Source organism: Cucumis sativus, chromosome 7 (genome assembly GCF_000004075.3).
Source record: "Cucumis sativus cultivar 9930 chromosome 7, Cucumber_9930_V3, whole genome shotgun sequence".
NCBI lineage: Eukaryota > Viridiplantae > Streptophyta > Magnoliopsida > Cucurbitales > Cucurbitaceae > Cucumis > Cucumis sativus.
In genome coordinates, this window is record NC_026661.2 from 5,421,351 (window position 1) to 5,448,273 (window position 26,923).

The following is a 26,923-nucleotide window of genomic DNA, read 5'->3' on the forward strand; positions in this document are numbered from 1 at the left end:
TAGACTTTAGTATGCATTGACACATGATCAAAATATTATAATTCTATGTATTTCAAACTTATACACTTAATTTACTACCTACTTATGTCTAATTAACAAATGTGTTTGGTGAATTTTGTAAGAATACATAACATGGATGAACAAAATGGACTAAGTTTATATATATATTTTTATAAATTATAGGTACTAAATTATTTTAATAAGTGATTTAAGAAATATTTAATATCTCAGAGAAGAGAAAAGAGAAAAAAAGAAAAAGAAAAAGAAAGAAAGTCATATATTTGAAAAGTGGGGAAGGGATTTGTTATAAGGCGGCCTCTCTTCGCATTCAATTCATTTTCTCAGTCAATATTTTTCCACTCTCTCTCTTTCATCTTTCCTCTCTCTTTCCTCTTTCTCTATTTCTCTCTTTCTTTCTTTCTCAACCTCCCCTCCGCCATTGTTATAAATCCTTCTATTCTTCCCTTTTTTTCCCCTAACCTTATACCACTTCCATAGCGGAGACTTCTCATATCCCCGTTCTCAATGGAAGTGGCGGTTCCGGTCTCTCCCGTCGACTTCAACTTCGACAGCGCTTGCTCTTCTCCTTACATGACCGCTCCTTCCAGTCCTCAGCGCTTCGGCAACTTCTTCTTCTCCAGCGCTCCTACTTCTCCTTCACACGCCGCTGCATTCTACTACGACTTCAACGACTTTGATTCTCCCTATGTCGACGGTAGGAGTTCTTCCGCCTCCGAAATTCCTTTTCTCTGGGAGGACTTGCCTGGAATTGTGAAATCTGGAGGCGATGCTTGTAGTAGTGTTGCTGATGACGATTTTCAATTCGATTTCAGTGGACAATTGGAACGGACTTCTTTGTCGGCTGATGAGCTTTTTGATTGCGGTAAAATTAGGGCTCTAAAGCCTCCACCGTCTAATCGAGTAACTGATTCCATTTCCTCATCCACAGCATCGTCGAGAATTTCTCAGGTATTACAGAAATTCATCGCTGATTAATCGAATATAGATCTCTGCTTTTGATCTCTCTGTTTTTCCCCCCCCAATCTAATTTTACTGAACGTTTGAATTTCAACAGGGAAAGAGAGTAGTTCAAGAAGCGGTGTCTCCTCGTCACCACCGCCGGAGAGATACCGATCCATTGGAAGAGGCTTTCAAAGCAACGACACAAAGAAACGGCGACGGAAAGCGAGGGAGAGAAAGAACAAACATGTCCTCCTCCTCACGGTCGTCTTCATCCATCAAACGCAGCGGAAGCCGATCGTTATCTCCACTACGAGTGTCCGACATCATGCTGGATCCGGATCAAGAAATTGGAACAAAACCCATGGTTCCTTCCACCACAAGCAACAACGAGAAACAACACTCAATTTCATCATCGGCATCATTTCTGTCCGCATTCTCATTCTCCAGAGGACAGAGAAGGTGGAGAATCAGAGACCTGTTACTTTTCCGAAGCGCATCGGAAGGAAGAGCGACGGAGAAGAAGGCAGTAGAGGAGATGAAGAACTCAAGCTTCCGATCAATAGAAAGCTTGAGTTCAGTGTCGAGTTCAAGAAGGAGAGGATCGATTTCGGCTCATGAATTGCACTACAAAACGAACAGAGCAGTTTCAGAGGAATTGAGGAAGAAGACGAGTTTGCCTTACAAACATGGACTCTTGGGCTGCTTAGGGTTCAATTCTTCTATGCAACGAAGTTTCTCAAGAAGCTTTGGCTCTCTCGCACGTGCATGATGATCTACCAAATATTTTCATTCTTCCTTTCTCAAAAAGAGAGTATTTATTTCATTCAATGTTGTATTATTGTATTTTGATCCAAATACAATTTTCCTAAGTTGTATATTTCCCCACCCAATCAATTAATATAGAACTTCCAATCCTTATCTATATCGTTCATACACACATATAGTAAGTCATTATTTATTACCTTTTCATTCTCTAAAGTTAAAAAGGTTCCACAATTTGTATATGTTCCTTCTTAACTGCTTGTTTTTTTTGTTCTACATATTATTGCTTCTGCTTCGTGTATCTAAACATACCTACATGTATCCAAATGAAGAGGTATAAAAGTACGATCAAGAAAGATTTAAAATTAATTATTATATGTTATGAAATAAAAATACTTGTTGCACCTAATCAAGGTAGATAAAATAAATATGATTAAATTTTTGATGATTGTAAACATACCATTAAAAGAAGAGAAAGAAAAATGGTTAAGTTTGATTAAGAAATTTGAAAAAAAAATGTTAGGATAAAAGGTAATGATTTGATGAATGGTAGAATGCATAAAGGAAAGGGGGGGACATTGGCATTGAAGCCTAAGTGTATGGGACCATATAGTGTAGAAAATGGCACCCCTTAAAACTCAAAATTTCTACGAGTTAGGTACCATTGGCTTACATGTTGTAATTAAAATGTGGGGTAATCATCTTTATTAATCATATCATCTAACTCTAAGCTATTGTCTCCTAAAAACATAACTCTATACCTATTCACTTCTGTGGCCCAATAACATCCAAAACTTTATACTATTTTGGTTTTTTATTAGGTTTATGTATATGTATATGGCCAAATCATTTAATAAATTTTATTTCATGAGTAGAGTTAAACTTTTTTTTTTTATAGAATTTCTAAAATATATTAAAACAAGTTATTTTCAAGTTTATAGTTTAACATTATGAAAATTAACTTTTTCTTATGGGTTCATCTTATAACTAAAAATCATAAGATGTAGGGATTTAAAATTATTATAATTAATTTACAAAAAAAAAGGTGGGAATTTAAAAATAATGAAATTTAATTGTGAAAGCCAAAAGCATGCATGATGCTTCATGAACAACTTACAAAATAAATTATGTTTGTGGAAAATTTGTCTCATTTATGTGCATATGATACCATAATGATAAATGATTATCATACATTTTATTTTACTTTTTTAGCTCCCTATTGCCCACATCTTTCCTTCCTCAAATTACATATTCAATTTACATTCCATTCTACCAAAAATTCAAAACTATTTATAGCAAAATCTATCAAATATTATATACAATTCATCTAAATTTCTTTGGATACTTTTTTTTGTTTGAAGTTTGGTTTTGGTAACACTATTGTATTGGTAGCTTCTTGAAACGATTTTACTTTAATTATTAACATAAAGTGGACGTCACACATTTTTTAATTAAAAAGATATGTCACATCGGATTATTATTAGTTTTTATTAGAAAACTTGATTGAGAGGTACATAGAGTGCTATCAAAAGCAAAACCTTCTTGAAATAGTTAAGTTTGAAAACTCATATTAGAAACCAAAATTGTATTTTTTTTATCTTTCAAAATATTAAGTTAGATAAAAATACCTTCGAAATTTAGTTGACTTTAACAATTAGATGGTCTCTACATTTTTGAAGAATTTGCATTTGGCCCTTAACATAACATAAAAGTTAATAAGAAACTTTTGCATAATTTAACCCAACTTTAGGCTATTCATCTCAAATTAATAGAGTATTAATTTGGGTATAAAAATAATTATAATGGTTGCTTAAGTAAGTTCTTTTGCTTTTACACGAAACTTAAAAGAATTTATCATATAATTTAATAATTTTGATATTAATAAATAGTTGAAAAGGAGGCCAATTATAAAAAGAATTGAAGTTATTTATTTTGTATTTATATATTGAATGAGATTAAGATGAGTACTATATGATATGCAATATTGATAATTAATTATTATTTTGTATACTCATATTGGGCTTCTAGAATTTCATTGCCCACCAAGCAAAATATAAAATATTTAATATGATTTGTTTATGTACAACAACAATTATTTTACTCTAAAATGTTGCATTACAATTGTTTATATACTTCCCCTTCTAGAATTTTCTTTATCCATCAAGTAAAATAAAATTTTAATAACATTTTAAAAAATAATTCATGAAATATAGAATAAAAAATTTGGTTCAATTATTTTAAAATAAATTATAAAAAAGAACCGCAAATAAAAAAAATATTTACAAGTGATAGCTAAATTTTAGATTTTATAAAGATTTTATAAATTACAAATATTTGATAGACATTATATTTTTTATTGATAGTTAGTGATAATTCAAAAATTTGGCTATGAATAACAATTCTTTTCTTTTTTAGAATTTAGATTTCTATAAAAATATGAAAGTCTCGATTTTAGGTAAATACTAACAAATTAGTAAATTTTAATCGAAAATCTAAATAGATTAGTCTATAAAAGTTTAGAAATTTAATTGATAAAATTATAAGTCTCACGTAAAAAACGAACGAAGTAAAAGATGTAGAAATTGATACACTCGTATTTCAAACTACACTATCTATACATATCTAACTTGAGTTTTCTTCTAATACTGAGAAAACTTTGGAATTCTTATATATGTTTTTGAATTGGGATTCTTTGCAATTTTTTTGATGCCACTAATTAAAATGACGTAAAGAATTTCATAAGTTAAAAGGAAAGAAAAAGATGAAGAGGGTTAAAAGAGTAAGGTAGAATTAAGAAATGGGAAAAGTTTTTGAAGGTGAACGCCAAATTATCAAAGCGAGAATTGATATGATCTACAATTCTAGAGGTGTAAGGTTTGAGTCTCCAACCCTAATTGTTATACTTAAAAGAAACAACATGAAGTTGAGGGCATGCATTTGGTTGTCGAAGTGCGACAATGCATTTGAAAATATTTGAGGGAAGAAGAATGAACGTTACCTCCATCCAACGTTGAGTTTTGTTAACAAAATACCTTCTAAAATTTTAATACCTTTATATTAATTTTATGTCTAATATTTAGGTTCATCTTCATTTGAAAATTTTGTTGAAAACGTCATAAACCTTCGTATATACAAATTAAAAGTCGATAACGTTATTTTTAAAACTCAAAAACCTATTAAACTCTGATATATAATACGAATATGAAAATTTACTGATTTTCTACGTAAAATTGTAAAGTAAAGAGATTTAACCTTAAATTGTAAAGTAAAAGTAAAGCCATTTAATCTTAATTCTCGAAGCGTTAATTATATAAGTTTACGTGAATTCAACTATAATCACATTAAAAAATTCCCCGATCTTTTATTTTCTTTTGAAGTATATCAAACTGATTTCTGTATCCATATTATATAAATTTTAATTGTGATATTTGGTGAAGGCATTTTTCAGAATTCAAATTTGTTCAATATTCTTCTCCAAAGCCATTGGATTAGCAAGCAAATAGGCTATGGTCTTGCTGTTTCATCTAATTTTAATATGCATATTGTATAGTTTTTCTTTCAAAATAATTCCAATTCTCTCCACACAATTTATATTCAAGATATGTCAATGTCACGTTCTATTAATTTACATCCACATATCATCGTTGCTATCATTATTATTTTGATATAATATATAGTTTTCAAGTCACCAATTAATTTTAGCGGATTTTAGGTTGATTAGAAATCTAAAACACTTTGAATTATGGATCAATTGATTTAAGCCATAAATATTTGACGATGACTTAAAAGAAAATAAAATATATTATTGTAAATACATGATGCAAATATAGAGCAAAGTCAATATAAATGATATGTTGATTAAATAAAAAAACAATTCAATTTGGAGAAAGATCTCAAATCAAACAAACAATTTTTTTTTTTTTTTTTTATGAAAATAAAACACAATTGGAATGTGATGAAAAAGGGGAAATCACTCTTGACTTTGAGTTGAGGTGTGCAAAGCCCTAATTAACTAAAGAAAGAAAGTATTAAAACCAAAGTTTGATGTGATAAGGTAATGCATTAAATTAATATGGCAATGTAAGGACCCACAAAATATGCCAAAACAAATTATGTTATTCAATGTATGTATATAGATAGATAAAATTATAAATTTTGGTTTGTATAATTGGAAGGAAAATAATTAGAAGTTGGTTAACGTGATTTATCGAACTATAGAGATGAAATTTATAAAAATTGAGGATGGGGATATGACCTAATTGATAAAAATTAGGTCTTGAAAAATCTTTGGTGAGGACGAACGTGAGACACGTGTGGGATTGGAGGAAGAAGATTGGGTTTTGTGAATGAATTGAAAGATTATTATTAAGGTTTAAGTAATGCAACAGAAAGTATATAATAAAAAGGGTTGAGATTGTGAAGTTAAAATATGAAATTTGAAGGCATAGGTCCGACTCCAAATAATTATTGTTTGGTTGTATTATAGTTGTAGTTGTAGCCACATAGTTTGTCACTATTTTTGAGGAAATGGGGAATCCATTATTCATCATCAACCCAAATGAAAATACACACACCATATATTATAATTATTTCTATTGGGTGCACATAAGTGGTTAGGACAATTATAATTTCATGTCTAACATATCAATTTTAAAATAAAACTTTCATATATTTTATTTAAATGTATAACTCATGTAGAAAATATGTACTTTGGTGTGTAAGATAATATATCATTTAAACTTTCACAATTTTGTATTCCAAACAATTAAACTCAATTTTTCATGAAGGATTTGTATTCCTCTGTCTAATTTTATCTGTGGGGATCGAACTTTTACAAAGAAAAGAGTTAAGTTAATTTTACCTATCCAATAAATAATACTTACGTGCATATAGAGAGACATTAATCTTTATGTATTCATTTCTCATCACTCACATCAAATAAATAATTAAAATATTTCATAAAAAAGATACCCAAAGATATATATAGGTCCAAGATGCACCAAAGTATCTCTTTGAAGGATGGTACTTTCCAAATGTCTATTTATAAAATTGTAACTAATACCTACAAAGGAATGCTTTGATATAAATTAACGACTGCCTTTTAAGAAATTTATTGAAGGACATGTGGCGATAACATTTTGAGAGTTGAAATCAAAACAAAATCAAAATGCATTTTTTCTAAAGCTTAGGGACCAAAAGAGATATTTTGAAATCACAAGAATTAAAATCAACCGAACTACAAAACACAAATAAACCTTTTGAAACGATACAAACCAAATGTAAAAGAACCAAAGTAGTATTTAACCCGTATAAATTCTACACATTCACATCAACAGAGTAGCTATAAAGATAAGAATTCAGGAGTTGATCTCCTCAACTAGTTGGCCAATCACGGTGCTTTACATTCCAACCTTAATGAGAACTAGTATGAAAGATAAAAGCATGAGAGAACCACTGACAATATTCTATAGTCTATACAACAAGTCAGAACAAACCAGTTGGAAGTCCTTTTGTGATGGATGTGCTGAGAAACAATTAGTTCGTCTAGGATTCATGCTCTCAATTATCCTGTGAATAGAAAGAAAAACCAGGCAAGGGCTGAAAATTATTAATCACAAATGTTACTGCTCTAAATACAATATACGAAGTAGTATCTTCCGTTTTCCTCTTAATTTCACCTTGTATAAGCCTTGGTTTCTGAACAGGGAGATAATATCACATCTGACCAATAGACACTAGGGAGTTTCCCTTCACATAGCCTTTGACAGTACATGAATCTGCTCGATTGTAACTGTAAACAAACAGATCCATAATAAAAGCAAGATCCATTCGTGCCCGCAAGTTGATTGGCTATGAATTTCTTCCCTCAAATGTTTCTCATCTTTTCAGTAACCAAGCAAACTTGGATCAAGGCCGATTTTTAGACTATATCATCCCCACATATTCCTGGTGATGAATGCATGTAAACCAAACCCCACAATAAAGCAACGCAAGATTATAACAGTAACGGGTGATAGAGAGCAAGTTCCATAAAGTAATATTCTTCCAGCTGAAGTTAAGCAATCATAAAGAGAAAAATCAGTTTACAGGTTGGAGACAATGAATGTTGCAAACTTGAGATGGTAGAGAAATTTACTTGAGAGCAACAGCCTATTTCAAGGCAATCTGTAAAGGCCAAGAAGTGGCTTCTCCCTCTTTTCAACCCTCTTCTTCGCAGCCTCCCTTGCTTTGAGTGCAGCCTTTTCTTCTTCAGATATGGCCTTTTGCTTCTCATCTGGCCTCTTCCTCTTACCAACAGCAATTGATGAAGGAGCACCTTTAATAGATCGCTTTGGGTTTAAAGAAGCTGAAACAACCAACCCAGGTGGAGGACCACCTTCCCCTTTATCCACATTTTTGTCTTTTATAGCTGTACTTGCAGAGGCTGATGATGGCTTTGCTAAAATTGGTTTCTTATGTTTGGAGTCCAAAAAGAACTGAGGCGAAGAATGTGCCTCTTCCTGTGTTACCCACTTGCCTGTTGCGGACAACTAACTTGGTAAGCAACCTAAAACATAAAAGAAAGATAGAAGCTAACTTGAAAAGAAATCAGTACCAATGGCATCAGAGTAGTAGAAGCCTGAATTTGAATCATAGTAGAAACCATTGCTTTCATTATAATAATAGCCCGAAGTGCTGTCAAGCTCCCACTCTGTCATCATTGAGAGCTGTATCAGTTTGAAGAATACGATCAAGATGATAATAAATATGCATGTACTATTATGTCCAATTACATAGAACTTCCACTTAAGTAGATCAGGTTGTTACAAAATCAATGAAATGGTATTCTCAGAGCACTGTCAATAGATACTCAAATGCAAATCAATCATAAGGCATTTATTTTCAGACAGTTCTAAATAGTGTTATAGAAGCACATTTCTTAAAACGAATAAATTGGCAACCTTACTTGAACAAGGATTTGTTCTACACGTTGAACATTTGGGTCCTTGAGTTCTAAAAATTTAAAACAAACAAATTGCTACTCTGCAGTACTTACTCTCATCACCAGTTTCTTGAACATCAACAGGAAGTGCATGAGAATCTCTAGCTTCCCGGAAATTTGCTATGTCCTTCTGATAACTACGATTGGCTTTCTACAGAATTGAGAAAAAAAATGGGATTAACAATGTAAAAAAATAGAAGTTCATGGATTAAGCAAACCATTCTTCTTGCTCGTACGCAATGAATATACTGAGGCAGTGAGGCCATATACTCAGGACTCTGACCCCTGTTGTGTGAACTTAAAAATTATGACACTTACCCGTACGTTAAAAGTATCCATATCACAATCACACTAAAACGAACTTGTTAGATATGAAAGAACACACTTGCATTAGGAAAAAAAAGAAAAGCCCACAAAAAAAGTAGGAACACCCATTAGAAGAAGGGACTTCAACTATGCAAATACCATGCCTATAGATCAATTACAAAATATCTTTGAGATCAAAGCCCGCAAAAGATTATTAAACCGAACGAGGTCCGAAGGATCCTTATCCACTCCCCTAAACATTTGACTGTTAGGCTCACTCCATAAAAACCATAAAATGACACACACCCCTGCACACCATAAAAAAACGAACTTGATAAATAAGAAAGTTTCCAGAGGTTGGCATACTAGTTCTGTTGACAACCATGCTCAGAAAGGATCCTTTTTGTTATTTTGGATAGGCTACTCAAAAAAATTCTCACTCTAGCAAGAAAAATTAGTTATAGTAGGGCATTACTATCTATTCTTACTAGGCATTTTCGTCAGACTCAAAAGCCCACATTAAGAACACGATAGGGAATCTCACCATTAAGAACAGAGGAAGGCATTCTATTAATCAAAAAACAAGCTGTAGAGACAGCATCAACCCAAAAGATTTTTGAAACATGCATTTGAAACGATAAAGCACGGGCAGTTTCAAGTAAATGCCTATTTTTCCGCTCTGCAACACCATTTTGAGATGGAGTGTCAGCACAGGAAGATTGATGAATAATGCCATTTTCACACAAGTAAGAGCCAAGAGAATGAGAAAAATATTCACCCGCATTATCAGTACGCAAAGTTTTGATAGAGACATTAAATTGGTTTTTTATTTCAGTATGAAAGGCACAAAAATGAGATAATAACTCAGAACGATTTTTCATTAAATATAACCAAGTTAGACGAGAATGATCGTCAACAAAAGTAACAAAATAACGAAAGCCTGTTTGAGATACAACTGGACACGGACCCCAAATATCAGAATGAACTAACTCAAATGGAGCAATTGCTCGTTTATCGACTCGAGGACTCGAACTAAGACGATGAAATTTCGCAAATTGACACGAATCACAATTTAAAGAGGACAAAGACCTAAATTCTGGATAAAGTTTCTTCAACACAAACAAAGATGGATGACCTAAACGACAATGGACTTCAAAAGGAGAGGGAACGACAGGACACGCCACAGCTTGCGATACTTGATGATCAAAGAAATAAAGGCCTCCTGACTCATATCCTCTACCAATAATCTTCTTCGTCACACGATCCTGAAACAAGCAATAACCAGAAAAGAACATGACAACACAATTTAGGTCATGAGTAAGTTGACTAGTAGAAATTAAATTAAAGGATAAGTTAGGCAAATGTAACACAGAAGAGAGAGAAAAGGATGGGGTAAGGTGAATAGTGCCAGAGCCAAGAACAGAAGATGTGGAGCCATCGGCCAATGTAACAGATGGGAAAGGGGCAGGGGACAACGGTCTAGAAAATAGGTGAGAATTACCTGTCATATGAGCTGTGGCACCAGAGTCTATGACCCATTTGGTAGATGATGTAAGAAGACACTTTATATTACCTGGGGCAACAGTGGATGCAATCGGAGTAGAGGAAGATGACGCTTGTAATGACTCTTGGTAATTCTGAAACTTAGCAAACTCATCTGCAGAAATAGTAACTGACGCCTCTGGTATATCCGCATGTGGAGGCTATCTGAGCATGTTGAGATCGTTGACTATTCTTATATAGCAATTTCCGACAATCACGTTTCATATGGCCTGGCTTACGACAGTAGTTACAAACAATCTCTACAGACTCTGGTTTTCGATGATCAGTACTATTCCTCTGAGGTGCCCGAGGGTTATTGTTCTTGCTAAAGAGAGCACTACTGGGTTGAGGAATAGACACACTAGTCGGAGAGCTTTCAATGCGAAGGACTCGAGTGAAGGCATCATCTAATGATGGAATCTTGGAGTCAGAGAGAATCTGTGTCTTTGCCATTCCAAATTCAGGTAAGAGTCCATTCAGAAAAATCATAACAGCCATCTTCTCTCGTTGAACTTGTTGAACTTTAACATCAGGACTAAAAGGTAACAACAAGCCAAGCTCGGCAATGATCTTCTTAAGCCGCATAAAGTAGCTGGTGACAGACTCAGCTTTCTGTTCCGCACGAAAAAATTGCATACAAACTTCAAACATTCTATGCACTTGCTCTTTACCTGAGTATAGAAAATCCAAAAATTCCAAAAGTTCTTTAACAGACTCACAGTGATCAACCAATCCAATTATCTCACTCTCAATTGAATTCTTGATCTGAAGATATAAACGGGCATCATCACGAAGCCAATCCTTCTTCTGCTTTGCATCTTTTGGGGGATCTTCAGTCATATGATCATCCATATCAGTACTTCTCAAATAAAATAAAATTGTCCGACGCCAATCGTAATAATTGGATCCATTTAACTTATGTTCTGTGATCTTAGAGGCCAAGGGAATAACGTTGGAGACTACCAAATTTTTTATGTCGGCCATATTGAAGTCACACGTTGATTGTAGTCCACTCGAACAAAGAGAAAATCAATCCAAACAGCTGCAAAATTGGAAAAAGAGACAAAACCAATCGTGTAACCTTCGGTTTTCGTCAAACCCGAATGTTATTTGATAGACCCAATGGTACAGACTGGCAGGAAACAATGGTTCGAGACAAGCCCAGAAGACAGAAGACAAATCGGACTTCTCACGCGCTCTCACGCGCCGGCGCGTGGGTGAAGGTGACGATGATTCCGGCGGCGCGTGAAGGTCACGCGCGGTGTTTTCCGGCGATCGGCGAAGACAGACTTGGGCGGACGGAGGTGGTGCTTCTTATGGTATGGGCGGTGTCGACAAATGGTCACCGGAAGGTAACCCAAACTCCAAACCTAATGGAGGTTGACAAATGGTCACCGGAAGGTAACCCAAACTCCAAACCTAATGGAGAGCTCTGATACCATGTAATTTAGAATTCAGAAACGTATATGTCTTATTCTCATTGAGTCAAAGCAATGTTACATATTTATATAGAGAATAAACTAAACCCTAGAGACTAAGTAAAATTACAATAAAGGACATATGTATATATATATATATATATCATAACAATACACTCAAAGTAATGATCAAGATAAAACCATTAGAATTTAAGAACGCTGTGGGAAACTACACAAAATTAACAGGTCAAGTTCAAAGCAGAAACTGCAATCATCTTTCACAATTCACTTATTCAACAACAAGCTAACCTTTGTTGAGCTAAAGACTAAGGATGCATGCAGACAGCTCGGTTCCTTTGCAGTACTGATGCAAAGAAAGCAGATAGTTCAACTCTATGTCTATCCCTATCTAAAATAAAGTTGTCATGAGATTTCATAATCTTTAGTACATGAAGGCTTACTTTAATATTTCTGAATTGAACCAAGCCACCAAGATTTGAAAGTTGAAACAGATGCATACTAATATACTTAGTACTTAGTTTTTTCTATATATCCTTGAGTGTCCAGGCCAACTTACGCACCTCAACTAATCTCATGGCGCAATCCACTTGACCCTACAATAAAGATAAGAGGAATAGAATGTTTGTTCACTTACCGCCTCAATCTGCTCAATGGCACGTACGGCTTCCTTTTGTTCTTTGTCCTTGGCAGCATTCTCTTTTCTCATGTTTGCAAGCTTTTTGGCAACATTGTCCTTATGACGTTGACCAAGCTCATGATTACGTATTGTGGAAGGATTATTTGAAATGAATATTTTGCAAAAGTCGCACCATTTGTTACCTTGGCTAACCCAATACTGGAAATGGGATTTAGACAAACAAACAAACGAACGAATTGTTAGAATTCTATCTGTCATGGATAATCATTCTAACTAAAATAAATGTTTAACCACACAACTGAACTTCCAAACACAGGAAATATTAAAAACGTAAGATCGTAGATTTCACTCCCAAAATGTGAATCAAAACGCAGACAACAATTCGAAATAATGAAAAGTTCATAATGAAAGGTGAATATGTACAAACACATATGTACACATGAATGTAAACATAAAAGATAAAAAAAACTTCGACTTGCACCAAATATTGAAATGAGAACTGGCATCACAACCGACATTAACGTAAAGCAATATTTTCAATTTCCAAATGCAAAAGCTTTCAAAAACTACACATCATACATGCTTTCCAAAACTAAAGAATGAAGCAAAAAAGTAAAAACATAAAATAAGCAAATGATTTTTCTCTCAACCCTCTAATCAAAACAAAATATCAACAAAGAATTAGCGGGAAAACAAAAAAGAATTTGGAGAAATTAATACCTCAGTCATGTTTCAGCGCCTGGGAGAATCGTATGTACACTGGAGCTTGAATTAAATGCAAATATTGGAGTAATTAACAAGCGTGTAGAGGCGGGAATATGTTTTGAAATCGAAGAAATTGGGAGAAATTGGACGCAGAAAGATGGTCGTAGAAGAAATCTTAAACCCTAAATGTGGCCACGGAAGATTAGATCGGGACGGTGGGCGGAGGATCGAAATTTCCGTTTTTTATTTCTTGGAATTATATCGTATTTTATTGGATTATAAAAATTAAACTAAAGGGATGATAAAAATTGAACCCCAAAATTATATAATCACCTAAGTTTGAAGATTTAATTTTTAATTTTACAAATTAGGTATAATTACAACTATCATCCTTATATATAATCTTATAAATAATTGTTTTAAATGCAATGGTTGTATGAAAAATGAATTTTAAGAATTTGAAAAAGTATGGATGTAATAGAATTATAAGACAAAAAAAAAAAAAAAAAAAACTGGAAAAGAAAAAGAAGACAAATATATCAAATAATAAATTACAAAAAAAAAAAAAATCATAAGATATAGATTTATTTTCTAGAGCACTTTTTAACAAAAGATATATATATAAAAAAATGTTAGTTCTCCAACCATCCTCCAAATTTAGAGGAATTGGAGGTGAAATTGTTGAAAAAAATGTAATGATATTTCATCGGGAGATTAATTAAAAAAAATAATGATAGATGAAAGATATAGAGTAACAACCGAAAAAATCAGAATAATATAATTTTAAAATTTGTGGAGAAAAACTTAGAATTAAAAGTTTTCGTATATCTTAGATCTCCATTCTAAAAAGAAAGATAAATTTTAAAGATAAAAGAAAGGATATTCGTGATTCATATTTTATTCAAACAAGATCGGTAGAATCATTGAATAAAAAGATTTCAAAACAAAATAGTAATCATGAAAACAAATTATAAAAGTTCTTGAAACTACACCACCGGTAGAATTACAAGTATATGGCAAAAAACTTCAATATATCGATAAAATGAAAAAAGAAAAAGAAAACTTCAATATATACAAATACATAATTAAATGATATCAATCTATTAAGATCAATCAAGAGCTACATTTTTAGTTGATATATCAACCAAAAAACTACTCGAATAACAAAGCATACGATCAAATGATCTTTCTCTGTCAAGGGCTACGGCTATGAGGGGATTGAAGAATATTGTCATTCTGTTTGTTTACAACACGAAAAGAGAATGAATGAATATAAAAAATTTACAAATACTTAGTTAATACACAAATAACAATCAAATGGTACAAATACTTCCACTCAACTTGATACTCCATTGCTTGATGGCGGTACCGGTGAGGTCCTCGACAGATAATTATCCGATGAAGGCCATTGGCCAGCAGCCACTTGCTTCTAGTTAATTGTTAGCATATAAAAAATAAGAATTATCAACATAAAGAAAATAAGTGCAATTATGAACAATAATTAAAATCAGATTCCCACTTCTATTTTTGTGTTTATATTATTTGCTAAAGTATTTGTTGAATCCGAGATTTAAAATGTTGATTTTGGCGAAAATGTCATTCAAATATTTCCGATACAATGACAATATCTATTTCTTTGATTGTATAGCTAAGTCTTGAGTATGGTTATAATTTAACTTTATGTCTATAACCCAATCCCTATCTGCAATAAAGTTGACATGAGATCTCATAACTTTGATTATAATTTTAACTTTATCATGTCTTTAACCCAATACCTATCTACAATAAAGCTGACATGAGATGTACTATGCTTAGGCATCAACAAAGATAGAAAGAATAGAGAGTTTATTCGCTTACTGCCTCAATCTGGCTCAATTCCTTTCGTTCTTTGTCCTTCCCAGCATTCTCTTTTCTCATGTTTGCAAGCCTTTTGGCAACACTGTACTTCCATTCTGTCTTCTTCAGGTGTTCGGTGGATTTTCTCAGTTATCGACATTACTAACAAGTCTCCATTTTATTCTTCAATTCCTCAAATTAGCAGAACTGTATGGTAGTAAGCCACTGAGAGCCATATCTTTAAGCACATTGAAAACTGCATCCATGTTACCTTCTTTACTGTTGATCCCGATGAGTACCTTTGCAAGTGCAGCTTCAGTTATCCTACAGCTTTTCAGTGTGTAATCAAGAAGTTGATTCAACTCTACCTCTTTTCCTTCATGATATAGTGATTTGGCCAGAGCCATGATAGTCACAGAGTGGGGAGCAAATCCAGAATGTAACATTTCCTTGTACAAATTGTATGCTTTTTCAATATTTCCAACTTTACTGTGACCGTGTATAATGACATTGTAAACTTCTTCATTGAGTTTGTAACCCTTCTGAAGCATTGACTCTAAAACTCTGTCTGCTTCGTTCATTAAACCCTTCATACAGAATCCCTTCATAAGAGCCAATGCACTCTTGAATTCTAAATTGTTACAGTTGTCTATCAGAGTATTATATGTGATTTCATTTGGCACAGACTCTTCATATAATAACTTCAGCAGAAGCCTCTTTGCTTCCTTGGTACGAGATTGCTTATTGAACCCATTAATAAGCACATTATAGGTAACAATATCAGGTGAAAACCCCTTTTGTATCATCTCATCATGCAACCTAAGCGCCTTATCTAAGTCCCCTTCTATGCAGTAAGCATTGATCAAGGACGTGTAAGTAACTTCATCGGGAGGCAAACCTAAACTTAACATTTCTTGAAAGAGATCACAAACTTCACCAAGTCTTCTCTGTTTACAAAGACCTTGAATTAAGGACGAATAAGTTGCTACATCAGGAGAAATACCCTTAGCCACCATCTCTACCTTCAGTTGAAAAGCTTTCTCCAATTCTTGATTTCGACAAAAACCTGAAATTATGGTACTATAGCTCACAACGTCAGGGATGAAACCTCTCTCTATCATTTCTTGAAGAAGCCCACTGGCGTCCTCCATCCTCCCTAAGATGCAGTGCCCATTAATGAGAGCATTATAGGTAATAATTGTAGGGGTGAATCCATTCTCAACCATTTCTTTCATAATCTGGTATGCTTGTTTTAGAAATCCCTGCTGAGAAAATCCATCAATCAATGTAGTATATGTCCTTCCATTTGGATGCAGTCCTCTATCTCGCATCTGGTCCAAAAATTCCATGGCTCTGTTCAAATTGCCAGCCTTACACATACTATTAATCAAAGTTGTGTAAGTAACAACGTTTGGCGACAAACCGTTCTTCACCATCTCCGCGTGTAACACAAGTGCTTGATGAAAATTACCTACATTACAATATCCATTTATAAGTGTATTAAATGTCACCCGATCAGGAACATATCTCCTTTTACTCATTTCCTCAAGAATCTCACTCGTCTCCTTCATTTGTCCTTCTCGACATAACCCATTTATCACCACATTGTATGAAATCAAATTTGGATTCAAGCCTTTGAGTGCCATTAATCTCAATAACTTGAATGCCTCGCCAATCTTCCTCAACTTACAATAAGCATCAATTATTGTGTTATAAGTAACCACGTTTGGAAGACAACCATTTCTCTCCATTTCACCAAAAAAAAACAAACCCATCTCCAAATTCCCAGCGGTACAAAAACCACGAATCAAAATATTATACGTATACACATTAGGGGAAACCCCAGATTCTACCATCTCCTTAAAGATCCCTTCCGCGATCTTAACCGACTGTTTCGTCCTAATTACCGCATCTAAAATAGCATTATAAGAAAGCACACCAGGCATAAATCCATAAGACTTAGCTAAATTAACAATGCTCAAAGCCTTATTAATCAAGTTAACACGAGCACAAGACTTAACTACAAGATCAAATACCGCAGAGCTCGACTTGCACTGGTAATACGAGTTCTTAAGGCATTGAAAGAGATCCTCGCCAGTCTCATCAACCGTATTGACCACTACTTCCTCAGCTAGAGATTGAGCAGTCTTGTAGAGTTTATAGCGAGTGAGGATGTGGAGCGCGAGACATTTGCATTGGAAGGAGAAGAATTGTTGGGACCGTGCCCAATCGAGGAATTTGAGGACTAAACTTGAATCGAATTGGGATTTGAGGAGTAAATTGGAGGAAGCTTGAGGAGTGAAATGAGAGGAAAGAAGGGTGAGCTGCTCTGGATGGCGTCGTAGATAGACAATTGCTTTGTCGGCGAGAAGAGCATCGCCGGAAGAGCAGAGAGTGAATATTGAGCTATAATAATGGGGATTATGACGGAGCATAATGCAAATGGAGGTGGATGAAAGCTAGGGTTTGGGGAAGGAGAAGCAGAGCAATTTCTAGGTTACATCTGCAAGAAATTGAGTGGCTTAGCTGATCCAAATCCTTTCAAGTTCAAAAAATTATGAGGTGTGTTTGGTAGAGAATCTGAAAACAAATATTTGAAAACAAAGATTAAATGAAAACAGAGTTGGGTTTCATGCTTAAGTGGGCTGAGCTCGTGATTATGTATTGTGGAAGGATTATTCGAAACAAATATTATGCAAAAGTCGCACCATTTATCCCTTGGCTAACCCAATTCTGTGAAGGGAGATTAAAAAAAAGACGAATTGTTTAGCACCCTTGCTGTCATGGATAATCCTTCTAACTAAAATAAATATTTATCCACACAACTGAACTTCCAAACACGGAAAATACAAAAAAGTAAGATCACAGATTTCATTCCCAAAACGCAGACAAGAACTCAAAATAAAAATGTTCATAGTGAAAGGTGATTACGTACACACATGTCCATGTGAATGTAAACATGAAACCAAACTTCAGCTGGCACGAAATATTGAAATGAGAGCTGACATCACAACCAACATAAACGTGAAGCAAAAATTCAATTTTCAAATGCAAAAGCTTTCAGTAACTACGCATCATACAGCTTTCCAAAACTAATGACTGAAGCAAAAATATGCAAGAAACCCACCAAAAAGAATTAGCGGGAAAAAAAAAAAAAAAAAAAGAGAAATGAATACCTCAATCAGTCATGTTGCAGCGTCTGGCAGAATCGTATATACACTGGAACTTGTATTGAGAGCAAATATTGGGGTAACTAACTAGCGTGAAGCAGTAATATGTTTGGAAATCGAAGAAATTGGACGATTAGATCTGTCGATTTTTGGGGAGTGAATGACACTAGGGTTAGGAAGAAGCGGGCTGTAGACCAGTTCAATTCAAGCATCAACGCAGCATAAGAGAGACGAACAACGTAAACACTACTCATTCTTCTCCATCTTTCTCTCTTTTTGTAAAACAAACATAGAATTTCAATCTCCACTCGCTAATTAAGCAACGTTTGAGCTATAGGTATAGTTCATGATTCCAAACTCACTCCTACAACACCATCCCTACTCATCAAACTAAACTTAACTTGATCACAATTAACATAACTTTATAATTATTGTACAAAACACTTATGGTATATTACCCTATCTGTTGCAACAAGAATTATTTTTAGTTTACATTTTTGTTTTACTCTCCATCAAAATAAATATATTTCTTCACAAAAATCAAGTGTACATATACAATATTCGATTTTTAAAGAAAAAATCTCTAGACGTCACGATGAACAAAATAACATTTTATATGGAATCACTTCCATTTGGAGGCCCAAATGAAAAATGGTCAAGTTTTTAAGAGTAAATGAAAATGATCTCCTACTTGCATCAACACATTGTGAATTTACTAATTTGTTCCTGAAAACCATTGACACGCTTCAATGCATGCACGATATTTGATGATCTATGCTTTTGTGCTATATTATATGATATATATTAAATACTAGATATTAACTACTCAGACGCTCAATACTTACTGTTCTATGTTTTATTTATATTTGCCACTCGGAAAGAAAAATAGAACTAAAGATAGAAGAAGAAGAAAAAACTAGTTTGTTTCTATTAAAACAAAGGAATAGTAAAAGTAGAACCAAGACATAACAAAGTTGCATAACAAAGAAGACGAAGAAAAAAAGTTAAAGTGATAATTTTATACAACAGTGGACCTTTTATTTTAGATTACCAATGCATATAGCATCAAATATCATATTTAATATAAAACTGGTCCCTTTTATTTTAGATCACCAATGCAAAATTTCCCATTTTATATCATATCAACTTATTTCTTGTGTGTACTTTAAATGTTCAACCACATGACTCGACACACAACAATTGTAATTAACACAAATTTGGCCCTTAAATACCCATAACACAAATCTACATGAAAGCCAAACCCTTCCTCATAATTTCCAACTTGTTATAATTAAATTACCATCTTAATCTACATGAAAGCCAAACCCTTCATCTTAACTTTCACAACTCACAAAAACAACTTTGTTTAGAATTTTTCCAACTTTAATGGCGGTTGGTTTTGAATATTGAACAAAAAATGTGATTATAAGGGAAAAAATGGACTTAAAAGAAATCAGTTTAAGAGCTGAAAAGAAAGTGGAGACAAGATTGATGGAAGTTATGTATTAATAGTCCTACATGAGTGGCAATGCTATCACACTATTTGGTAAAATAATAATAATGATGATGATAATAATAACAATAAATTACATCTTCATTTATAGTGGAACTTCAAGTCAACATTCTTGGGAAGTTGCCCATAGAGCTTTTGAAATGGTCCAAGCAGCTCCCAAAAGAATTGGCTCTGAGGAACAGTAAGTTCATTAATATGCTCCAAAATTACAATTTGGCTGGTAACCTTCCATTTTTTTCTGGTGTTTTGAGGCCCCTTTGAGATCCAACCAACAGCTCTCATGTATGGTTGTAGCAGAAACAAACTAGTCTGTACTGAGATATTCCAAGCCAAGCCGGGCTAACCGGTTCACGACACCTTTGCTAGCGATCGGCTTGACACGCCGTGCAATAACTTGACAAATCCAAGGAAGCTTAGCTTCCCATCTGTGTGCCTGATCCAATCTTGAAGAACAACGTGGAGCGGGATGGCTGGTCCAAGACCCAGTTCCTGTACGGTTTGGGAGAAGATAAAACCAATGTTCTTTTGTTACAATTTGGCTAACAAGAGATAAATAGGAAGGGAAAACATTTCAGGAGAAAAAAAGGCAACTAAGAATGACACGGTTTGCAAATATTGTGAAAGTGAATAGGGATGTTTCAGCTTACAGAAGCAAGCTCTTCTATGACGATTGCCCGATTTCCATTTTTCTCGAAAATTTCGTATGCACAACGAGCATGTTGTTCCCACCGGTCAAGTGCTTCTAGCTGATGGATGCTCAATGCAGCGGCACAGAATTCGTCAAAATCCATTCCTCTGTATTGAAGTGTATTTAACTGAAATGGAAAAGGTCCCTATTTAGTAGACAGTAGGAACTGTACAACATTTGTAAGAATGCATAAATTCAGCTTATGGCACAGGGGGAAAAGTAGCAAAACGTTACATTTGCAAGAAAATCAAGCGTACGAGACTCGTTCATGGCATCGGTTGCATGTTTCGCGAGACCCTGTTGAAAACAAGAATCCAACAATAAATTCCACCATTCATTTTGTTTTCCTGTATGTGTGTGCACATGTGCAAGGGAGAGAGAAAGAACCAACCATCTTAATAGTTTCCAAAGTAATAAAACCATTTTTATTTGGCTCCAACAGTTCGAACTGTTCTTTTAAATAAGAGAGCTCATCTACCGTCAATGTCTTGGATACAGCCTGCAAAATAGTACGCATTAAGAATTTGGTCAATTAAAGAAAAAACAAAAACAGGAAAGAACAGGAAACATTCATAATGTAAACTAAGGGGAGAAAAAGGCATTTCCCTTTTTATAATAAAAACACAAGTACGCACCCGCAAAGCAGCCTTACGCAAGGATGATGACCGCATATATATTCTCATGACCTTGAATATTAAGATATCAATAGGAACTTTTGCACCCTTGTGATTACGGATCCAAGGATGACCTGCAAAGTAATCGTTGCAGGAGACTTAGGACATTAAGCAAGTCAACGTTATACGAGGAAAAGGCTGAAGGGAGGAGTTTACTTAATGCTTGGGCAGCTGTCAATCGTTTGCGTGGATCCTTGTTTAACAGTCGCTTGACAAAGTCCTTTGCTTCAAAAGATAATGAAGGCCATGGACCTTCATCAAAACTTAGATCGGCTTTCAAAACTGCTCGAAAAATTCCGGACTCTGTCCTGGCCCAAAATGGACGGCTACCACATAAAAGAATGTATGCAATCACCCCTATACTCCACACATCGGCCTCTGTACCATAAGATCTATGCAGAACTTCGGGTGCCACATAGTAGGCACTTCCAACTATGTCATTAAGTCTTTCATCTATAATTAACAATTATATTAATTAAGAGCACCATCTAGTACTTGAGGAATCAACAGAAAAAACATGGAAAATAAGAAGAACCTGGTTTGACGAAATCAGACAAGCCAAAGTCTATGGCTTTCAACTGTGCGTTCTCGTCTTTAGATGTATACAAGAAGTTCTGGAAAAAAATGAACTATTAGAATGAGAACTGCACAATGAAATATACATCGTGACCTTTTATCTACAATTGACTACAAGAAAATGAAAAGATGGAACCTAGATAACAGCCACAACACTAGAGAGAGACAGATGAGAATGGAAAAAGAACAAAAAAACACTTCCATATTTTTCATATAGGAGAAAATTATTTTGATGATATGAAGAAAGAGATTCCCAGAAAAGAAACAAAACCTAAACATTTGAAAACTTTCCCATAGTCTAAGTATAAACTTTCAACTTTTTTACCAGTTTTCGACAGAGGAGAAAATATGTAAGCAAAAGAGAAATAGAGTGTTTAGAGGGTTAGATAAGTAGCCTACTGATATTTTGACCATATTAGGTTTCTTGTTTCTCTTTGAGCTTCAAATTTGAAAAAGTTCGGAAACTATAGAAGGGTCCCTTTTTTGTGGGCTTAGTTTGTGTATATACACATATATCAGTAATCTGGTTCCCTAAGAAGGAGCTTTGCAACTGATACAGTTTCTAACTTTCTACATTTCCAGTTGTTTGGCGAGGGCTCATATATGGGAAGACATTGAACAAGCCTCTAGAGTGACTGATTTTCACGCAACGCTCTCAAGGTTGACTGAGCTGTTGTGGCTAAAAGTATTCAATAAAAAATCCCATGCCATTATCAATTAAATGTACGTTAAAAGTTTTGAGAATATGATTAACCTCAGGTTTCAGATCTCGGTGCACAACGCCTTGAAGATGACAAAATGCAACGACAGTCAATATCTGAACCATGACGGCTTTTGCGTCTTCTTCTGAGTACTTTCCACCTCTAAAGAATGTCATTACAATCTATATTAGAGACAAACAGTGCAAGTCTAAGAGATTAAAAAACCTACTTAAGAAATGTTAATATTTGTTACCAAAATTACCACCTTGAAAGTATTCTATCTAGAAGTTCTCCTCCTTCGCACAACCTGAATGTCCACGGAAGTCATTGTACTTTATTAGTTTAGGATGTTGCATGTGAGTAATGACTGTGATTGTAAAATAAAGACCATGGCCTAAAGGGCATAGGATTGTTCGCATGATTCAAAAGATGCATACCCTATTGAGAATCTATGAGGAAATAATTTTGAATCGTTGTTTATTAATTATCTGCATATTGAGTTACAAGATATGAGTAAAGAATAAGTCGGAGTTCCAAGCTTACTCCATTACAATGTAGACATTATCGTGGTCTTCAAATGCATCGTAGAATTGTACGAGATTAGTACGCCCGGTCAAAGCTCGCAATATTTTTACTTCCCTTCTCACATCCTCAATTGCAATAGCTGTTGTCATCTGGCAATTACAAAGAGCAAAGTTTCTAAGTTATGGAAGTGAAAGTATGAAAGCGAGAAAGTATCAAATGAACATTATCAAGGAGAAGAAGAAGAGAAAGAATTTAACAATCCAACAAGTTAAAGAAAGCCTCAGCTAGCCTTGCATTTTGTTGTAACAAAGTATATTTAGCCATCCTTCCGCTTATTCAAAATGGTGAAGTCAGATTTCCAATCGTAATTCCTTAAATGAGAGAGAGAGAGAGAGAGAGGCCAAACAATGGATTGGAAGCAATAGAAGCTAACATTGAAAAGCTTAAGTGAATAGTGCACAAAGCTATAAAAACATTGACGCTCAAATAAAAATAGTGCATTAACATCGCTTAGAATTTAAGAATTACAATTATGATCCCGAAAGCATTAAAGGATAAACACCAAAGAACAAGACGAAGGTATAGAATGAAGCATGATAAATTTCTGGTAGGAACAAGACTAAAGGTTCATATATCCATAAATATAGTTAGAGCTTATAGTTACTCCTCTCAATGGAAAAGAAATCATGACATGCACAAACTTGATTCTGTACTAGGCATGTACTCACAGTAGATCCTAGGTTCGGGGTGTCACTGAAGCCAAGCTAGTGGCAACAGTTACACAAACACTTTCTTCTTTAGATGTATCCTAAAATTGATCTTCTCACACGCCGTCGGATAAAAAAAAATATGACCCTCCTGAACATGTTAAATGTGCATCCTCCAATAAAGGGAGCAATTAATGGGCAATGAAATCTGAACACTGAACAAAAAACTAGCAAATGACAGCTCCAAAGAGTCAAGACAGCTCAGTGCTCACCGAATTCAAGTTTCTGATGTATGGACATCAGAGTATGACAAAATCAAAGTAACAGTAAAAAAACAAACAAACAAACATAAACATTAAATTATTGTAAATATACATAACTTTTTCGTATTTGATGACTCAGAAGAATCAACACTACCCAGCTCAAGTTTCTGTCATGAGTCACTAAAATGAATGAACACCAACAATCATAGAATATACATAATTCATTCACATTTTCTAAAATCTCAAGTATGATGATTAGTTGAAGACACGTTTCAGCTTCTTTCAACCATTTAATATCATTTGAAAAATCAACTTCAACCCAAATATGCAGCAAACCTATGCCAACTGAACACACTCCCCACATGTTTAGAAGAAAAAAATGATGCACATCCACACCATGCATAATGAATTTAGAAAATGAAACTTAAAATGACATCTACTCCATGTTTAGAAGAAAAAAAAAACGATGCACATCCGCACCATGCATAATGAATTTAGAAAATAAAACTTAAGATTACATCTACTTGACCATGGAAAGTTCTTTATTTACTATAAGATCACCATCCTGTCAATGAAATTTCTATCAAAATGCTTTTCATCTGTGCAGTCCGTTAAATTTTCTTCGGTCAAAAAGAACCTGATACTATATTACAGATATCTAATAACTGAAATCAACTCTGCTGTCCATCTAATTCCTGTAGCAGAAGCGAAAACTGGCAAAAGGTTTGGTCTGTTTGAGTGAACTGAAAGGTCGCTTGAGAAGTCTAGTGTGACAAGAACCCATTGGAGGCCAAGAACCTTCTCAAATACTTACTTGACATCGATCAAATTCTAAACAAAATCACATTTCAAACAGTAAAAAGTTCCATTCCTAGAAAATCCGGGAGAAACATTGGTCTCAAGTTGGAAGTTTAATATTATTTCTAGAGTAAAACATAGAAGAATTGCCGTCTAAAGAAACAAACAATATTTCCTTGATAGTGTTTGAAACAGTAGAAAACCAAATATGGGCTCCTCTGGCGGGCCCATATAGTTCTCGTCGTTGACTTCAAAGATAAGAAAAGCCATACAAGCTGACCCCTTTACGCGTCTGCCGCACAAAATCTCAATTGCAGAAGTTTTCAAGATAAAGTAAGCTTAATATTTAATTCCCTAAATACATTAATCAGCCAGAAACTGTTGAACACTTTACTGTGTGAACATGATCTTTATATGGAAAACTACCCAAGAGGAAAATTCGAAACCAAACTCTAAATTTTAACAGAAAGATCGAATGAGCATGGCAAATCTCAAGAAACTCTGCTAACTTGCAGATTTAGAGACGGGTGGAGAAGAAACTCAACCAGAATTAGCTTCTCCAAGCAGAAAAACAAGTGGGTTATGATTCAAACGATTATCCTAATCCAAAAATAAGAAGTCCCCACCAATTCCCAAGAATCAGACACCCAAATTCACAGGAATTTGAAAGAAAATGGGAAATTCAAAATTGAAATTAAACGAACCTTAGCTTTAGGAATAACTTTAACAGCAACTTGTTGACCCTTATGCTCGCCTTTCTTGAACTTAGCAGAACAGGTATACCCAAAATGCCCTCTACCCACCTCCTCCCCAACCTCCAATCGACTCGTAAGCTCTTTCGAGAACCCAAATCTCTTATCCAATTCGATCCCACTTTCCTCGTCGCCTTCCTCCGGAATCGCCGCAGTAGAACCCGCTTTCTTTCCAAGCCGCCGCGCAAGCACCGCCCTAATATGCTTCGCCGGAGAAGGAGGAGCAAACGACCGCCGGAAGAATCTACCAGGGGTCCTACCAGGAGTTGAGGTAGCACTCTCAGGTCCACCCCCAGGTAACGGCGAGTTCTGACTCTTCTTCTTCGAAAAATAAGGAGATGGACTAGGACTAAAGAAAGGAAAAAACGGTGACTGTTTACCGGCGACAAGATCATCTTTCCGGTGAGGAGTAGGAGCTGATTTAGGAGTGTGAGATGGATCAATCCGGCCATCTGGGTCTCTCGGAGCATACGGATTTGGCTTCGGTGGTGGCTTTGAAGTACATATACCCATCGCAAAAGTCGAAAATTAGTGAAATCACCGATCAGCAAAGAACCCCTTTAAGCTGCAACTGTTCTGTGTACCAGTAGTGTAAACCAACGGCATAGTATGAGGGAAATGGAGGAAATAGGAAGAGGAGAGAAAGAAAAAAAAATGGAGGGGGTTGTTAAAGGGATTTGTTGCAAAGTTTTTGAGAGAAGGAAGAAGGAAAAAGAAAGAGAGGAGGATGAACTGAAAGAACTGATGAAGTGAGCCATCTAAGCTGTACATCTTCATAGCTAACTGGCCACGTGTCAGGCACATGATATTTTTCTCCCATTTTTTTAAATTTTTTTAACTTTTGTGTTTCTTTTTTCTTTTCAATCGTTCAAATATTTTTCTACCAAATATTAATAAAAAAAAGACGAAGGTTTAGTTAGTGATACCATCTTATCTAATCAACATGACATCCTAATTCTCTTTATTTATTTAATTAAATACGTTTAATAACTAGTTTTTAATTCTTAAATTTGTTTCACAAAAGTTAAAAAATTAATTCTTAGAAACAAAATTATCTATTAAGTTAGTATTTAATAGATTCTTAAAAAAGAATAATAGATTCTTAAGCTTTTCTCTAAAAAGAACAAAGATTCTTAAGCTTTAAAAAAATGCCTCATCTTTAATTTTATTTTTATTTTCTATTTTTATATGTATTATTTCTTTTTTAGAACAAAATACTTAGACTGTGTCCAAATTTTAAGAATTTTTTTTATTTTTTATTTTTAAAACTTGATTTACTTTTATAAAAATATTTTTAGAAAGTGAATTACAAACATAGAAATTATGGGTAGAAGATGTTTATAGATTTAATTTTTAAAAAATTAAAGGTTATAAGCTTTCAAAA

The 26,923-nt window shown here is 34.4% G+C and overlaps 4 protein-coding genes across 13 annotated transcripts; 1 reads left to right on the top strand and 3 right to left on the bottom strand.

Annotated features, from left to right (window-relative positions):
- Positions 1-335: 335 nt before the first annotated feature.
- On the top strand, positions 336-1,932 carry LOC101207472. Its single transcript, XM_004136941.3, has 2 exons — positions 336-969; positions 1,076-1,932. Exons 1-2 carry the CDS (start codon positions 526-528, stop codon positions 1,730-1,732), a joined length of 1,101 nt encoding a protein of 366 aa, XP_004136989.1. The 5' UTR covers positions 336-525; the 3' UTR covers positions 1,733-1,932.
- A 5,071-nt stretch (positions 1,933-7,003) lies between these two features.
- On the bottom strand, positions 7,004-13,599 carry LOC101207712 (zinc finger protein ZOP1). Of its 6 annotated transcripts, XR_004218234.1 has the most exons (7): positions 13,352-13,589; positions 12,629-12,829; positions 8,762-8,858; positions 8,321-8,416; positions 7,862-8,242; positions 7,404-7,774; positions 7,004-7,293 (listed from the first exon to the last, which is right to left on the bottom strand). XR_004218234.1 is itself a non-coding variant. In XM_031888853.1 (5 exons), the coding sequence occupies exons 1-5, from the start codon at positions 13,358-13,360 to the stop codon at positions 7,881-7,883; spliced, it is 765 nt and encodes a 254-aa protein (XP_031744713.1). In that variant the 5' UTR covers positions 13,361-13,590; the 3' UTR covers positions 7,004-7,880. The 6 variants fall into 6 exon arrangements, 3 of the variants coding, with proteins under 3 accessions (XP_031744713.1, XP_031744711.1, XP_031744712.1); XR_004218233.1 differs by having other exon boundaries at positions 7,404-8,242; positions 13,352-13,590; XR_004218235.1 differs by lacking the exon at positions 13,352-13,589 and adding an exon at positions 12,283-12,337 and having other exon boundaries at positions 7,404-8,242; positions 12,629-12,823.
- Positions 13,600-14,379: 780 nt separating this feature from the next.
- On the bottom strand, positions 14,380-18,754 carry LOC101220345 (pentatricopeptide repeat-containing protein At5g39710). Of its 5 annotated transcripts, none has more exons than XM_011660609.2 (3): positions 15,194-18,100; positions 14,678-14,765; positions 14,380-14,572 (listed from the first exon to the last, which is right to left on the bottom strand). In XM_011660609.2, exon 1 carries the CDS (start codon positions 17,605-17,607, stop codon positions 15,358-15,360), a length of 2,250 nt encoding a protein of 749 aa, XP_011658911.1. In that variant the 5' UTR covers positions 17,608-18,100; the 3' UTR covers positions 14,380-14,572; positions 14,678-14,765; positions 15,194-15,357. The 5 variants fall into 5 exon arrangements, 4 of the variants coding, with proteins under 4 accessions (XP_011658911.1, XP_011658910.1, XP_011658909.1 ...); XM_011660608.2 differs by adding an exon at positions 18,349-18,754 and having other exon boundaries at positions 14,382-14,765; positions 15,194-17,675; XM_011660607.2 differs by adding an exon at positions 18,349-18,754 and having other exon boundaries at positions 14,382-14,765; positions 15,194-17,752.
- A 1,045-nt stretch (positions 18,755-19,799) lies between these two features.
- On the bottom strand, positions 19,800-26,052 carry LOC101208203 (CDPK-related kinase 5). Its single transcript, XM_004136943.3, has 11 exons — positions 25,492-26,052; positions 23,038-23,168; positions 22,760-22,801; positions 22,548-22,656; positions 21,753-21,831; positions 21,374-21,670; positions 21,179-21,291; positions 20,935-21,042; positions 20,778-20,840; positions 20,503-20,670; positions 19,800-20,344 (listed from the first exon to the last, which is right to left on the bottom strand). Exons 1-11 carry the CDS (start codon positions 26,050-26,052, stop codon positions 20,204-20,206), a joined length of 1,812 nt encoding a protein of 603 aa, XP_004136991.1. The 3' UTR covers positions 19,800-20,203.
- Between the last annotated feature and the right edge of the window lie 871 nt (positions 26,053-26,923).

Bases quoted from the DNA above. Each gene is read 5' to 3' on its own strand.
- LOC101207472 (XM_004136941.3), top strand. From the start codon at position 526: ATGGAAGTGGCGGTTCCGGTCTCTCCCGTCGACTTCAACTTCGACAGC. The intron at 970-1,075 runs GTATTACAGAAA...GAATTTCAACAG, and splicing joins CATCGTCGAGAATTTCTCAG to GGAAAGAGAGTAGTTCAAGA.
- LOC101220345 (XM_011660609.2), bottom strand. From the start codon at position 17,607: ATGCTCCGTCATAATCCCCATTATTATAGCTCAATATTCACTCTCTGC.
- LOC101208203 (XM_004136943.3), bottom strand. From the start codon at position 26,052: ATGGGTATATGTACTTCAAAGCCACCACCGAAGCCAAATCCGTATGCT. The intron at 22,802-23,037 runs GTAAGCTTGGAA...GTGGACATTCAG, and splicing joins AATGTCTACATTGTAATGGA to GTTGTGCGAAGGAGGAGAAC. The intron at 20,841-20,934 runs GTTGGTTCTTTC...TGTTTTCAACAG, and splicing joins CTTTGGAAACTATTAAGATG to GGTCTCGCGAAACATGCAAC.
- LOC101207712 (XM_031888851.1), bottom strand. The intron at 10,279-12,628 runs GTAAGTGAACAA...TGCTTGTTTCAG, and splicing joins CCATTGAGCAGATTGAGGCG to GATCGTGTGACGAAGAAGAT.